Consider the following 13,965-nt stretch of genomic DNA (forward strand, 5'->3'; position numbering starts at 1 on the left):
ATCTTGATTTGGTGCTTCGTGCATTGACATCTTCCCCTTTCGAACCGGCTGCTACATGTGAGTTAAAATATCTGTCTTGGAAAACTGCCTTCTTAGTTGCAATTACCTCTGCAAGAAGAGTTTCAGAGCTTCAAGCCCTATCTATCAAACCACCGTACTTGATTTTTCACAAGGATAGAGTATCACTTAGGCCTAATCCATCTTTTGTCCCAAAGGTCTGTTCTAATCTCTGTCTCCAACAATCTCTAGAGCTACCAGTTTTCTTTCCAAAATTCTCCAATGAAGCAGAATACACTCTCCATAAATTGGATGTTCACAGGCAATTGCGCTTCTATCTAGACAGGACTCAGCAAATTCGTAAATCAGACCAGTTGTTTGTGTCCTTCTCAGACAATAAATTGGGTAAAACCATCACAAAAGCTACTATCTCCAAATGGATTAGAGATTGTATAACTCAGGCTTATTCCTCTTCAAATAAGCAACTTACAACTTCTATCAAAGCCCACTCTACCAGAGCTATGGCTACTTCTATAGCCTTTCATTCCAAGCTCGCTGTTTCTGAGATTTGTGCTGCGGCTACTTGGTCCAATCCGCACACTTTCATTTCCCACTATAAATTGGATGTGGCATCTAAAGGGCGAGCATCATTTGGTTCCACAGTACTCAGGAGTGTTTTCCAGTGAGCCACCCAGGATTCAGGTGCTAGGGACGCTGTCCCATCAGTCAGAATGTAGGCGAGATAGGATCACATAACATCTTTTAGTTATGTACTCACCATAACTTCAGATGTTTGGGATCCATCTCGCCTACATTCCTAATACCCACCCTCCTTCCCCCGGCCTTGGAGATCAGAAGAGATTGAACAGTTTTGAGTTCTACTGTTTTTATCTTGTTTCATCTGACGATGTTATATAATCAGTGCGTGCATGTGTGCATGTAAGCGGACAAACTAGATCTGGGGGACTGGTAGTGGTGCATCCTGGGATATAGTAAGCTCAGCCAATAAGAGACTTCGCTCTTTGGCATAAGCGTGCCGAGTCGGAGCCGAGGGATCGGCTCCGAACCATCAGTCAGAATGTAGGCGAGATGGATCCCAAACATCTGAAGTTATAGTGAGTACATAACTAAAAGTTTTGTACTGCTTCCCACAGACATACTGATAGGTGAATTGATGATCCTCCAAAAAGTTTCTGTTGTTTGAGTATTTGTGCATCTTGCAAAGGACAGACATCTCAACCTGGACTGTCTAGGCCTTTTACCCATTGCTTGCTTGGATAGGCTCTGGCTGCTGTAGAACCTCAAATGTGATAAGGAATGGATTATAAAGTGATTGGTTGAGGAAAAGGTGTGCTCATTCCGTTTCAGTTGAGTTCAGGAATAGGGAATATGAGAGAGTACACTCTCATAGACCTGATTCATGATGTTTTATAAGTGCCAGTGGAAAGCAAAAAACTCCAGAGCATCGCTGCTAGAGAATGCAAAATCTGTACGATAAGAGCCCTCAGAAGAAACAGTACCAATTGTTATCCACTGCAGACGGCCCTGCCAGTGATCAGTTTGATGTGGTCTGTACTCGCTTAATCTGTTTTATTTTTTTTTTTTTTCAGGACCTTCCAGAAAAATGGAATAATATCAAGAAAATTGCTCTTGTAGTAAAGCAGAATGTGGCTCCTTTACAGGCCAATGAAGTTAGCATTATCAGAAGAAAATGTCAACAATTTGAGGTAATGGACAAATATAGGCTATTTGTCTTGAAGAAGAATTATGCTCTCTCAGTCATGTTTTTAAATATATAGTTATATATATTTATCTTTTTCGTCATTTTCCAGATGTTCTCAGCTTCATTATTTTCTTTTGTAGATACGACAGTATGAATTCAGAGAGCATTTTAGAGAAACTGCACCATTAAACTATGATTATCCAAATCCATACACAGCTCTGGACAAGGTATGTTTGTGAATTTAAGAATGTATTGATAGAATTTACTTGCTATGTTACATTCTTAAAGCTTTATGAAAAAATTTATATTTTCTTGTCAGAAAAAATATATCTGGTGAGAACTGCTACTGGAGACAAGACTGATCATAAAATTGTTCATTGTGCATGCATCATATTTACATTTCCAGGTCCAAAGTGAAATGGCCATCTGTTGTCTGCATTACTTCTTGGTCATCAAATCTCAAATTAAGATTAGATAACCATACTTCGTTAGTCTAGAAGTGCTTAATTAATGTGCATGTACTTAGTCAAACACATAAGTAAATCAAAAACAAACAAAGTCCAAAACCTGAGCTAAACAAAGGAGGGTGGCCTAATGGTTAAGGTGTTTGTCTTACAAACACAAGGTGTAGGATTTGAGTCTCACAAAGGATAATTGGCTAGGCTTAAAATGGTTCACAAGGGCAGTTCGCTTAGTACTAATCTATGAACCAGCATAAGTTATCTGTTGGTGAAGCACCCACCAAGGGGAGAAAACGCTGAGAGAAGAAAGGAGCCACTTTTGAGACTTTAAGTATTTTTCCTCTGTTTATTTGCTAAGTTTTTCTGCGTAGCCGCCTATTTTGAGCATTTTCTGGCTTGTTAAATTTGATTTCTGCATTAGTAACTGTATTTAGAGCACAGCCTAGAGCTGTTTACTGAATTTCCTGTTTGCACTTATTTTTAAAATCATTTTTTTTCCTCAAAACTTGCATTTTATCTGTCTTTGGCCTAGCACTCTTGTGTGGGGTCATTTACTGTACTGTTATAACTTGTTGATACTTGTTAACCTCTGCTATCTCTGAAAAAAACAAAAAAACAAACAAATCTTGCTTTTTTCCCACTTTTCTGAGATTTAAAAAAGTTCAGTTATAGGCTTGCTGTTCTTGAACTGTTTGTAAGTTTCTGTGAGGCCATTTTTTGCTTGGGCTAAAGGAAAGTCTCTCTGTTGATCAGTGGCAGTGAAAAACATTGAGCAGCCTGCCTGCCCCTGTGGGAGTGGTTACTGACTTGAAACTGTAGTTTTATTGGCTATTTTGGGTCAATTCCAAAACTCCTTCATCTTCCTCTCTTAAAACCCTCTTTTGCACGTTTTTGAGCATAGCGCAACAACGGGCAGCACCGCCTAATTGGGTTTAAACTATTCCTGGCTCCACAAAGTCTGCTCTTCACTTTTTCCCTTAGAACTGCTCTATCTCTCAATTTAAACACCATATTCTCATTCTAAGGCCCTTCACTGGTCCAATTAAGTAATCCTACAAGTTAGCACTATTAAACATAAGCACTACTTACTCTTATACTCTCTACGATTACCCTGTCCTCTATTGGTCCGTCTTAAATTCAGTTTCCCTGTTACTCTAGCATGTCCAAAGGTCAGTCAATGGTTTCCTCTCCAGTCCAGCTGGTGAATCTGGGAATTTTGAGGCAATGTTACAACTGTCTCATGTACATGGACAACCCTCTCCTCCTCCAAACAGGTTCAAATATATGTGAGAGATGCAACTACTTAGCCAAACGGGAGGCTGAGCTCTGTCATCTCAAAACTGATGTAACCAGTCAGGAGGAGAAGGTAACCTCACACAACACAATTCCAGTATCACATAGTCCCACCACATCAGCGAACCAAACACATAAATACACAAAAACATACTCGGAGGCTCTAAATAAAAATCTACCTAAGCAACAGAGACCTCCAAAGCAGACATCCAAGCAAACGCTACCTCAAAACAAAACACACACAACACATAACCCACAAAGTCAGTGTGCCAAGCAGCCACAGCCCTTAAGGCTGAATAACACACCTGATACTCTTGTTATAGGTGACTCTATTGTCAGACACACTGACGTCCCGCTCACCAGGCTGAATAAAGAGAAGGTCACGGTGAGCTGCCTGTCGGGTGCTAGGATCCGACACATAACGCAAGCACTCAGGTCACTCCAAAGCAAAGACAAATATGACTCAGTCATTGTACATGCTGGTGTGAATGACCTGAGATGTACCTCCCTGGACTACATGAAAAGAGACATAGAGGAGCTCTCTGATCATGTAGCCCAGGCTGGTATGACCCTGACCTTGAGCAGCATCTTACCCTCACCTAGAATGATGCCACAGTACAAAGACAAAATGATCGATTTTAACAATTGGCTAAAATTTTGGTGTCATTCAAAGGGGATCCAGTGTCTGTCTGCCTGGGATGACATGCTCGACAAGCCACGTTGCTTCGCTAGGGACGGCTTGCACCTGTCACCACTGGGCTTTCGGATATTGGCAAAGGCTCTTGCCACCCCATAGTGCCTTTTTTAGGCAAGGCTCAAAAGTCAAACCCACCCCCATAGACAGCACAAGGAACAAGAAACTAAGGGTAATGCTGCTAAACGCCAGAAGTCTTAACCTCAAGATGCACGCACTCGAAGCTCTCCTCAGTATGGAGAACATCGATATCTGTGCAGTGACAGACACCTGGTTCAAGGCTCCAGAGAGCACCCCAGCACTACCAGGCTATACCTCGTATCATGCTTTTCGGCCCCAAAACCCGGACCGAACCACAAAAGGAGGGGGAGTTTCCATATTTATCAAGGATATCCACACCTCCAGGTTAGAGGCATTGCATGAAGTATCGGAGACCGTCCATGTGCAACTAACAGTGGGCAAGACTGCTTTTCAGTTTATAGCATCCTACAGACCACCCTCTCAAAGTCAGGAATCCCATTCGGCTCTCCTGAAAACATTGGAGAACATGAAGATCTCTCTGAACACCATTATATTGGGCAACTTCAACTACCCAAACATTGACTGGGAGCACTACTCAAGCCCCAGCACCTTAGCCCAAAGATTCCTGGAAATTATAAACTCAAATACTATGGAACAACTAGTCACCACTCCCACAAGAGGGGACAACATACTAGACCTGATCATTACCAACATGGGGACTCTATGCTCCACACCAGAAGTATATCCGTCATTGGTAAGATCAGACCATAAATTAATTTCACTGGATGTCGACATCCCGACCCCACCCCCAGCCCAGAAAACCACAGTGAAAAACTTCTCAAAAGCGAACTTCTCACTTCTCAAAACCGAAGTGGAATCCTTCAAGGCCCCAGGGCCAGTGGAAATTACAGCCCAAACTGCAGAATCCTATATAAATGCATTCTACGGACATCTCCAGGAATGCATGGATCATGCTGTCCCAAACAAAACCAAGACCCAATCATCCAAAGGCAGGCATCCAGTCTGGTGGACCCCTGCCATAAATAAACTGTACAACAGAAGGAGGAAGCTACTACATGATAGAGCAAAATCCCTAATAGGGAAGGCATCTCTGATCAGTACTAGCAAAAATTACGATCCCTCATAAAATCCTCCAAGGCCAGCTTCGAGAGAAAAATTGCACAGGACACCAAAGACAATCATAAGGCTTTTTTCAGTTATGTTAGAAACCTGGGATGCAACTCCCAGACTTGTTCTGAGTTGATTCTAAATGACAAAAATACACTGAACCCACAGACATCGCCAGTATCCTGGCAGACAGGTTCAGTGCAAACTTCTCCACCCCCTCCCCCCCAAAAGAGCAAGTATCTATCCCGGCAGAAGGCTGCCTCCCAAACATCTCAGATGCTCAGGTGAAGGCTGCCCTCTCCAAAGCAAAAAACACTGCTTCCATGGGACCAGATGGCGTCCCAGGTTGCGTCCTACATGAACTACAAGAGGAACTAATCCCTCAAATAAAACAGCTATACAATCTCAGCCTCACTACAGGATATGTGCCCACAGAATGGCGTACAGCAACAGTGGTACCACTCCACAAAGGTGGAGCCTCTACGGACCCTGGAAACTATCGCCCTATAAGCCTGACTAGCTTAGTCTGCAAGGCTATGGAGAGGATCATCATGGAGCTCATAAACAAAGACATTGGGGACCTACAGACACTAGATCCTACCCAGTTCGGCTTTGTCAAGGGCAGATCCTGCCTTTTGAACCTGGTTGACTTCTTTGAAACAGTCACCAAAGCCATAGATGAAGGGAAGGTAGTCCACACAGCCTATCTGGACCTTGCAAAGGCATTTGACACAATACCCCACTCGGGCATCATAGATAAGCTGTCCAGCTTAAATATAAACCCCTATGTCACAAGATGGGTCGCAAACTGGCTCAAAGACAAAACCCACAGAGTGAGAGTTGCTGGAGCCATGTCAGACTCGAAACCGGTCACAAGTGGCGTCCCACAGGGTTCTGTCCTGGGACCACTCTTGTTCGATATATACTTTTCCGAGGTACAGGCAAACGTGGGAGGACTATGGCTCACCAAGTTTGCAGACGACTGCAAACTGGGTGCCATAATCAACTCTCCAGCTGACACAAACATCCTTCAAAAAGGTCTCACAGAGACAGATAACTGGTGCCAGCACCATGGTTTAAAGCTAAATGCCACAAAATGTATAGTCATACCCTTTGGCAAAACAATGTGCCCACAAATTACCACATAGGCGGAAACCCATTAAGTACAGAGAAAGTTATTAGGGACCTGGGGACCCAAGTTGATAGCAATTTCTCCTTTGAAAACCACATTGCCAAAGTGGTTAGAAAGACCTTCTACATAGCCCACCTCATCACGAAGTGTTTCACATCTAGATCAAGAGAGGTAATCGTGCCCCTTTATTCATCCCTCATCAGGCCCATCATAGAATACAATGCCCCTTTTGGGATGTACCTTACCCGACACCTGCAGCAATTAGAAAGACCCCAAAAGTATCTCACCAAGAGGATCAAGGGTCTCAAACAGATACCATATGCTGCTCGGTTAAAAAAACTCCAGCTCTACTCAGTTGCATACCGCCTACTTCGAGGCGATCTATGCCTGATATACAAAGCTATGTCAAATCCAGAATTAATGGACATGCTCCACCTCAGTAAATCTAAATCCCTTAGAGCCACACGCCGAGGGACTTGAACCTCAGCACAGAAATAAATAGAACTTGCTGGAGGGACAGGTTCATAACCCAGAGGCTCCCTTCGCTCTGGAATAGAATTCCAGTTCATGTGAGGCAGAGCACCTCACTGAACCTCTTCAAGAAGAATCTCGATAAGTGGATGGGGGATCGTAGGTTTGTCCCAGGGATTACTCCCGTGTCACTATTAGACAGAGGCACAGTAAACTAAACCTTAAAAAGGGCACAGTATACTCAAATCAAGGAGTGGCGTAAGCCACACAGAATCGGGCTAGGCTTATAATTGCCCCAGGGCAGATAGCCTAGTATGAACCTATGAACCTATATGCAAACTCTATGGAGATTAACTCTAACACTTCACATAAAATCGTTTTAAAGAGATATTCCCACGTGGTGTACCTGGGGCCAGAACACCTAGACATTGACTTTAACATCTTTAAGGGCATTGTACCCAGGTCATTAGCTGATAGGCATAATAAGTTAATGGTTAAAGGACTTTTCCCCTCTGGATTCTCATTTCACTCCCTCTGACAAGTCAGAAAAAATAGAGATAAGGGCATAGAGAAGGATCCTAAGGAAAAAAAGCCTGATGATGTGGGACCTTCATCCATTCCAAAACTACCTAGAAGAGAGTCTTCCCAGGTACGTAGATCAGCAAATAAGTCTCACCCCTTGGGCACCATTATTATAAGAGATAGGTCTGCAGCAAGAATGTCCAGTCGACATTTTTCAGAAAGGGGGCTATCCTGTTTTTTGACAATGAGATCTTCTTCTGTTGTGTCTATTAAGTCAGTGCATTCTTTTTGAAGCACCACTGCAGCAGATTGGTAGCCCATTATCAGACCATTCTTAAATATGCAGATAGAGTTGGGTATCGTCCCATCCCTTTCTGTTTCTAGGGGCGATCTGGTTGGTCCCTCTTTCATCACTGTTAGTGCCTTCCCTGATGCTAGTTTCAGCACTAGTGGCCCAGAAGCTGAATATCCACCAAGATCCTGTCTGTTCAGTGCCAACAGGTATTATTACCTTGGCATCAGCACTTGTGCATTCATCTTATCGTTGGCATCGAATGCATCCTGTACCCAGGTGCTCAGTATTTGGTCATTGGCACTGTCCTCAGTGACAACTGATTTGGGACCATTGGCAGTGTCCAAGTCCTTGGCATTTGAGCCATTAGTGCCTGTCTCACCATCAGGATCATCATGGTTCTCATTACTGAGACTTCTGTCTTTGGCACCACTCAGTTCTATTTTGGTAGCAGCTATAGCAGCTCTGGAGAGGTTTTCATCAGTGTTGACTGAATATGGATTGTCTTTGAGGCAGTGGAGAGGATGATAGCTTCCTGTTCTGGATGGATGACAGGGCCTCCACATGTATTAGGTCCATGTCATGAAACAGTACTATTATCTTTTCAGTCAATTCATGATGGCTGCCAAGGACAGAGCAGAGCTGGGATTTTCAAATAATCACATGTGGAATCTTCTGGGGACCCCAAACACCCTCAGACAGAAATCCCCAGGAAGATATGTAAAAGAAAGCACATAGGACTCCCTTTTGCAGGCTCCCACATCGGACATGGACTTAGATGAGAGAGAGAGCTCCCTACAATCCTTGCCTGAAGACATCAATGTTGGAGAAGTTCTGAAATTGAAGAGAAAGAGCGTATCTTGGCCAACAGAACTGCCCTCACAGGATGAGGAAGTCCTCTTTGAAGCATGCTGCTGTGCACCATTTACCACCTACTTGCTCCCTTCTGACGACCATCTTATAGATCTGGTTACCAGGAGGGCACGGCAGGAACTGAATGCAACTGAAGCATTACACTTCAAACCAGACAAGATCCTATGCCCTCCTAAAGGTACACATTATTGGTCAAAAGGTTCTTTGATGGATTCTTTGATTGCTCTAACAGTCAACAAGAAAGAACTCAGCTGTTCACTGCCCAACAAAGAATCTAGGGCAAAAGACAAGATGGGAAATCATGCTTACACCTTGGGCATCTTTGCTCTGAAAGCATTAAATTATATAACCCAAGTTAAGAATTTTAAAAGGGAATTAGCCGAGCAAGCAATGGATACCCTGTGAAAACCTAAAAAGGATGGCGTCTACAAAACAATTACAGAAGACCATGGGTACTATGCTGAATATAACAGAACTCTCATGTCTGCTTCATAACAGAGCTGATGGGGCAGCAAGGCCAGTAGGCTCAGGCATCACTCTCAGACACCATGCGTGGCTCCACATATGTGATTTTGTGGCCAACTTCAAGACATCATTCACCAACACTTCATGCAAAGGTTCCACACTCCTTTGGTCTTTGGTGAATGAAGAATTAATGAGGTTTTAACTGGAAGGGAAGATGCTGTTTACCATAGGCATCAGATTACAAAACCCTCAACAATTCTTCAGCAGAAGTCAGAAGGGTTCCAAGTCCCTTTGCTTTAGAAAATGCCAGTGCCCAACCCTCTCTTTCCTCCTCAGAGAGGAGCATCTTTACAGAGGAGGATCCTTCCATGGGCAATGACCATGTGGTTGGGGTTACACAGGACCAGGGATTTAGGAGGGCCCTTCTTCAGCAAACAAACTCAGCATCCATAAAGGCTTGCCTGAATGTCCACCTCTGAAGGCAGTTGGGGGCATTTATCTCTCCATCCTGCTACACGAATGGCCATCATGCAGAACAAATGGGTGGAAAAGATCATGTCCAGAGGTTATACCACACCATTTTTCCAAAAACTGACAAACCAGTTTTCACCACTACCAGACATTGTACTCCACTAGCTACAGGTAGCCAAAATAGAGGTATCCATCATCCTGCAGAAGAGAGCCATCCAGGAGGTCCCACCAAACCAGATAGGATCAGAAATTTATTCCATATTATTTTTGGTACCAAAAAAGAACAAGGACCGACGGCAATTTCTGAAGGACCCAAGGACATCTCTGGACCTTGCTGGCTTAAACCTATGTAAAAAAAAAAGAGCACCTTTAAAATGGGCATGGTGTCAGTGATTTTGCCCTGCCTCAAGGCAAACAGCTGGATGTGCTGTATATATATTGATGTCACTTACCTCCCCATTAAGATCTCAAAGGAGTCCAGTAGGTTTCAGTGCTTTTGGCTAGGAGCCAGTCACTGCCAGTTCAAGTCCTTGCCCACAGTCCTGCAGGTGCTCACCAAGTGTTTGGCAGTGGTTGCAGACCATCTACAACTAAAGGGGGAATGTGTCTTTCCATACCTAGATGATTGGCTGCTCATTGAACCAACCAAATCATTATTATGAGTAGCTAGAGAATACTTTTTACAACTTTGCCTATTTTTAGATATATCTGTAAATTATAAAAAAATCACACCTGAAAAAATAAACACACCAGCAGACCATGTATCAAATTATTTTTATCATATGCATTCTGGATACAAAAGCATGCAAAGTAATTTTCCTTTCCGATAGACTACTATCCCTCCACTCTACAGTTCAAGTACTTTCACAACATTGATCCTGTCTAGTATCCATAGATGTTCATCGTGTTTCACTGTTGCAGTCATTACACTTGGGTTATCCTGCTGGCAGGCTACCCGCAATCAGCCCGAATTCCAAAGTCTTGGTCCGGCGTCAGTTGCTGTCGCCTCTTCCCTGATGTCAGTGCCCCAGGGGTATAAAAGATGCAGCCGACACCATTTTCTTCAGTCTTTCTTGCCACGTGGTGTCCGAAGCAAAAGCAGTTCGCAAGTGCCGGTCAGCCGACTCCTGAGATTTTCAAAATCGAATTTCAGATCCGAAGTCTTCATTAAAGCTAAGTATCCCGTTCGGGAAACTTTTTTCTTGCTCCAGACCGATGTCAGAAAAAGTTAACAATTGTATTTCTTGTGGGAAGCAAATACCTCATAAGGATTTCCATTCTTACTGTATTCCTTGCCTAGGCCCTGACCACAATTTTGCTAGCTGTCGGTTTTGTGCTAGATTTAACCAACGCACTATTAAGCATCGGTACGATTTTGCCTTTCATTACTTTGGCCGAAGATTTAATTATATAATGCCGTCAGAACAGCCGACGACCGGAGTTTATAAAAAGCTCAAGGAAAAGGAAAAGGACAGGCATCCGAGGTCCAAAACCGATGATGAGGCTTCCGCTAGGCCAGTCACCGGTTGTCAATGAGGTGCTTTTGCAGCCCCTGACGCCCGCTATCTCAGAGCCACAGGCAGCTTCCGACTCCCACGTGGAGCCAACTAGGCCTCTGGATACTCAAGGTATTGGACACTCGGAAACTATCCCCTCAGATGGGGCCGGAGCCGCTGAGCAGGCATCGGCTTTTGAGGGTGTTTTCAGACCTACACAGTTATATGTAAAGCCAACCTCAGCTTCAAAGGCAAAGGCTAAAGCAGCTCTAAAGACAAAGAAACAAGTACAGAATTCTCCTGGACAGACTTCCATGCCTAAAAAACAGGTGCTTAAAATGGCTGAAGACCTAATTACTTTGATCAGGGCTTCCCATCCCCCTCCTGATAAGAGGCCTAGGCAAGAGACAATATGAATCTTCAGATCAGGTTTCCATTTCCTCTGACTCCTCTTCTGAAACAGGGATACTCTCTTCCTCCCTATGAGGATTCTGATGCTGAAGAGTCTATTCCTTCAGCTTCTCCTCCTGAGGATTATTCTTTTGAGGAACCCTGCATACCATGAGGGAGCATTTTCACTGGGAGAGCCAAGATTACTCAGAATTTAAGAAAAGGCTCAGAGACTTTCTTTTACTACCTCAGCACAGACCTCTTGCTATTCCACCTGTTCTAGACATTGTAGATGATGTATTTTCAGAGTCCGGCCTGTCTCCTGACTCTTTACCCCCGGCACCGGTTAAGCCAGACAGATACTACAGGGTTCCAAATTCTCATAAATTTCTATATAAAAACCCTGCTGCTGACCCATAAACTATATCTCAGGGTCCCAAAGGGGTCAAGGCTTCCACTGCAAAAAAACCCTGTCCCCTCTGATAGGGATTCAAGGGCACTGGACAGATGGGGGAAAAAAGTTTACACTTCTGCTACCTTGGCTGTAAGGGCTTTAAATTGTCAGTTTCATATGCTTAAATATCAGCAATATTTAATGTCACTGCTAAAACAGAAAATGTTGACAAATTCTGAATGTCCAGATAACAAGGAAATGCAGAATTTATTGTATGCAGCTGAACAAGTGGGAAAGCATACTTTGCAATGTGGTTTTGATTCATTGGAGGCCTCTTGTAGGGCCGCTGTTACGGGTTCTGTCATTAGAAGGCATGCTTGGTTAAAGGAGCAGACTCTCCCTGATCATGTTAAAGCAAAATTATTGGATGCTCCTTTACAGCATGATACTTTGTTTGGTGTTAAGGCAGAAGAGGTGTTGAAGAAAATGGAGGATAAAGCGAAATTTATGCAGACAGTTAAGGATTTCTTGCAGGTACAGCCACCCAGATTTTGCAGAAACTGGCCTTCTAAGAATTGGTCCTTTCCACTGTCAGACAGGCCACAAAGAGGCAGATACAGAAGCTAGTCCCAAGGCTCATACAGGCCTAAACAATGGGGTGCTTCTACCTCCAAAAGCGGAGAAGAGAAATCACAGCCATATAGAAAACAGTCCCAATGACTTTCCTCTGCCAATACCAAGCACTTATCTTTTGACAGCCCCCTTAGGGGGAAAATTAGCACTTTTTTCACAAAATTGGCACATGATCACCCAGGACAAATGGGTCTTGAATATAGTGTTCCAGGGCTAACGGTTACACTTTCACACCCTGCCAAAGGCAAAAGGTATGCCAGACCTGCCACACAATCAATGCGCAGTGGCACAAAAGCAAGTTTCATCCCTCATGGACATGAGGGCCATTCAGCGAGTACCACAGCAAGAGCAGGGACAAAGATTCTACTCAAGACTTTTCCTGGTACGCAGAAAGGACAAAGCATGGAGACCAATACTGGACCTGTCTATTCTAAACACTTTTCTGGACGTTCCAAAATTCAAAATGTTGACTCTGCAGCAGCTTCTGCCCATGCTGGGCAAGAAGGCTTGGCTTGTAAGTTTGGACCTAAAAGAGGCATACCTGCATGTCCCAATCAGACAAACTTGCAGAAGATACCTCAGATTCATAGCTGGCTCAACGCACTACCAATTCTCTGCACTGCCCTTTGGCTTATCTACTGCGCCCAGGGTCTTCACAAAATGCCTGGCACCAGTAATTGCTTTTTGCAGACAAAGGGGGATTCAAATATATCCTTACTTGGACGACTGCCTTATTCAAGCAGAGAACAAGGACATTCTACTGAAGCATCTGGCGTTTGTAAAAAGATTACTAATTTGCCTAGGGTACACGGTAAATGAAAAGAAATCAAAACTAGTACCCTCTCAAGAGATAATATTCCTGGGTGCAAGCTTAAATACAACTGCCGAGATGGCATATCTCACGCCAGACAGACAAAGGCAACTAACTTCTTACTTCAAAATGTTGGCTACAAAGACCCAGTTATCTGCAAGAAAAATTCTGCAGGCTTTGGGCTTCATGGCATCCTACATTCTACTAATTCCATATGCAAGACTGCATATGAGGAAACTACAATGGTAGCTAAAAAGTGTTTGGATTCAACATTGCCACAACCTGGAAACTTTAATTACCCTCATTCCCTGCCTGCAGCAGGTGTTTCGATGGTGGGCACAGGCCTGTCACCACAACAAGGGACAGCCATTCACTTTACCCACAGCCAGGCAGACACTAACAACAGATGCATCAGATTATGCCTGGGGGCCCACATGGCAGGAAAATGTATTCAGGACACATGGCCCGCAAGCCTAATGCATCTTCATATCAATCAAAAAGAGATGCTAGCTGTCCAGAATGCCCTGATAGCCTTCAAGGATCTACTTCATTCAGGACAACTTCTGATAAAGACGGACAATACTACAGTCATGTGGTACAAGCAGGGAGGCACACATTCCTATCCCCTCTGCAGACAAGCCATGACTTTGTGGAGCACAGCATTAACTTATCAAGTACACCTGCAAGCACAATTCCTG

General features: G+C 43.8%; 1 protein-coding gene across 1 annotated transcript in view; it reads left to right on the plus strand.

Moving 5' to 3' along the window:
* The window catches only part of LOC122800226 (dynein axonemal heavy chain 17-like), a 17,083,451-nt gene that overhangs the window by 6,891,234 nt on the left and 10,178,252 nt on the right, over nucleotides 1–13,965 (plus strand). Inside the window, exons 24-25 of the mRNA XM_044069720.1 lie at nucleotides 1,608–1,724; nucleotides 1,861–1,947. Of these exons, the coding sequence (XP_043925655.1) occupies nucleotides 1,608–1,724; nucleotides 1,861–1,947 (204 nt within the window). The remainder of the gene's footprint in view (nucleotides 1–1,607; nucleotides 1,725–1,860; nucleotides 1,948–13,965) is intronic.

The sequence above is a fragment of the Protopterus annectens genome, chromosome 4.part0, assembly GCF_019279795.1.
Source record: "Protopterus annectens isolate FY-2018-M chromosome 4.part0, PAN1.0, whole genome shotgun sequence".
Lineage (NCBI taxonomy): Eukaryota > Metazoa > Chordata > Ceratodontiformes > Protopteridae > Protopterus > Protopterus annectens.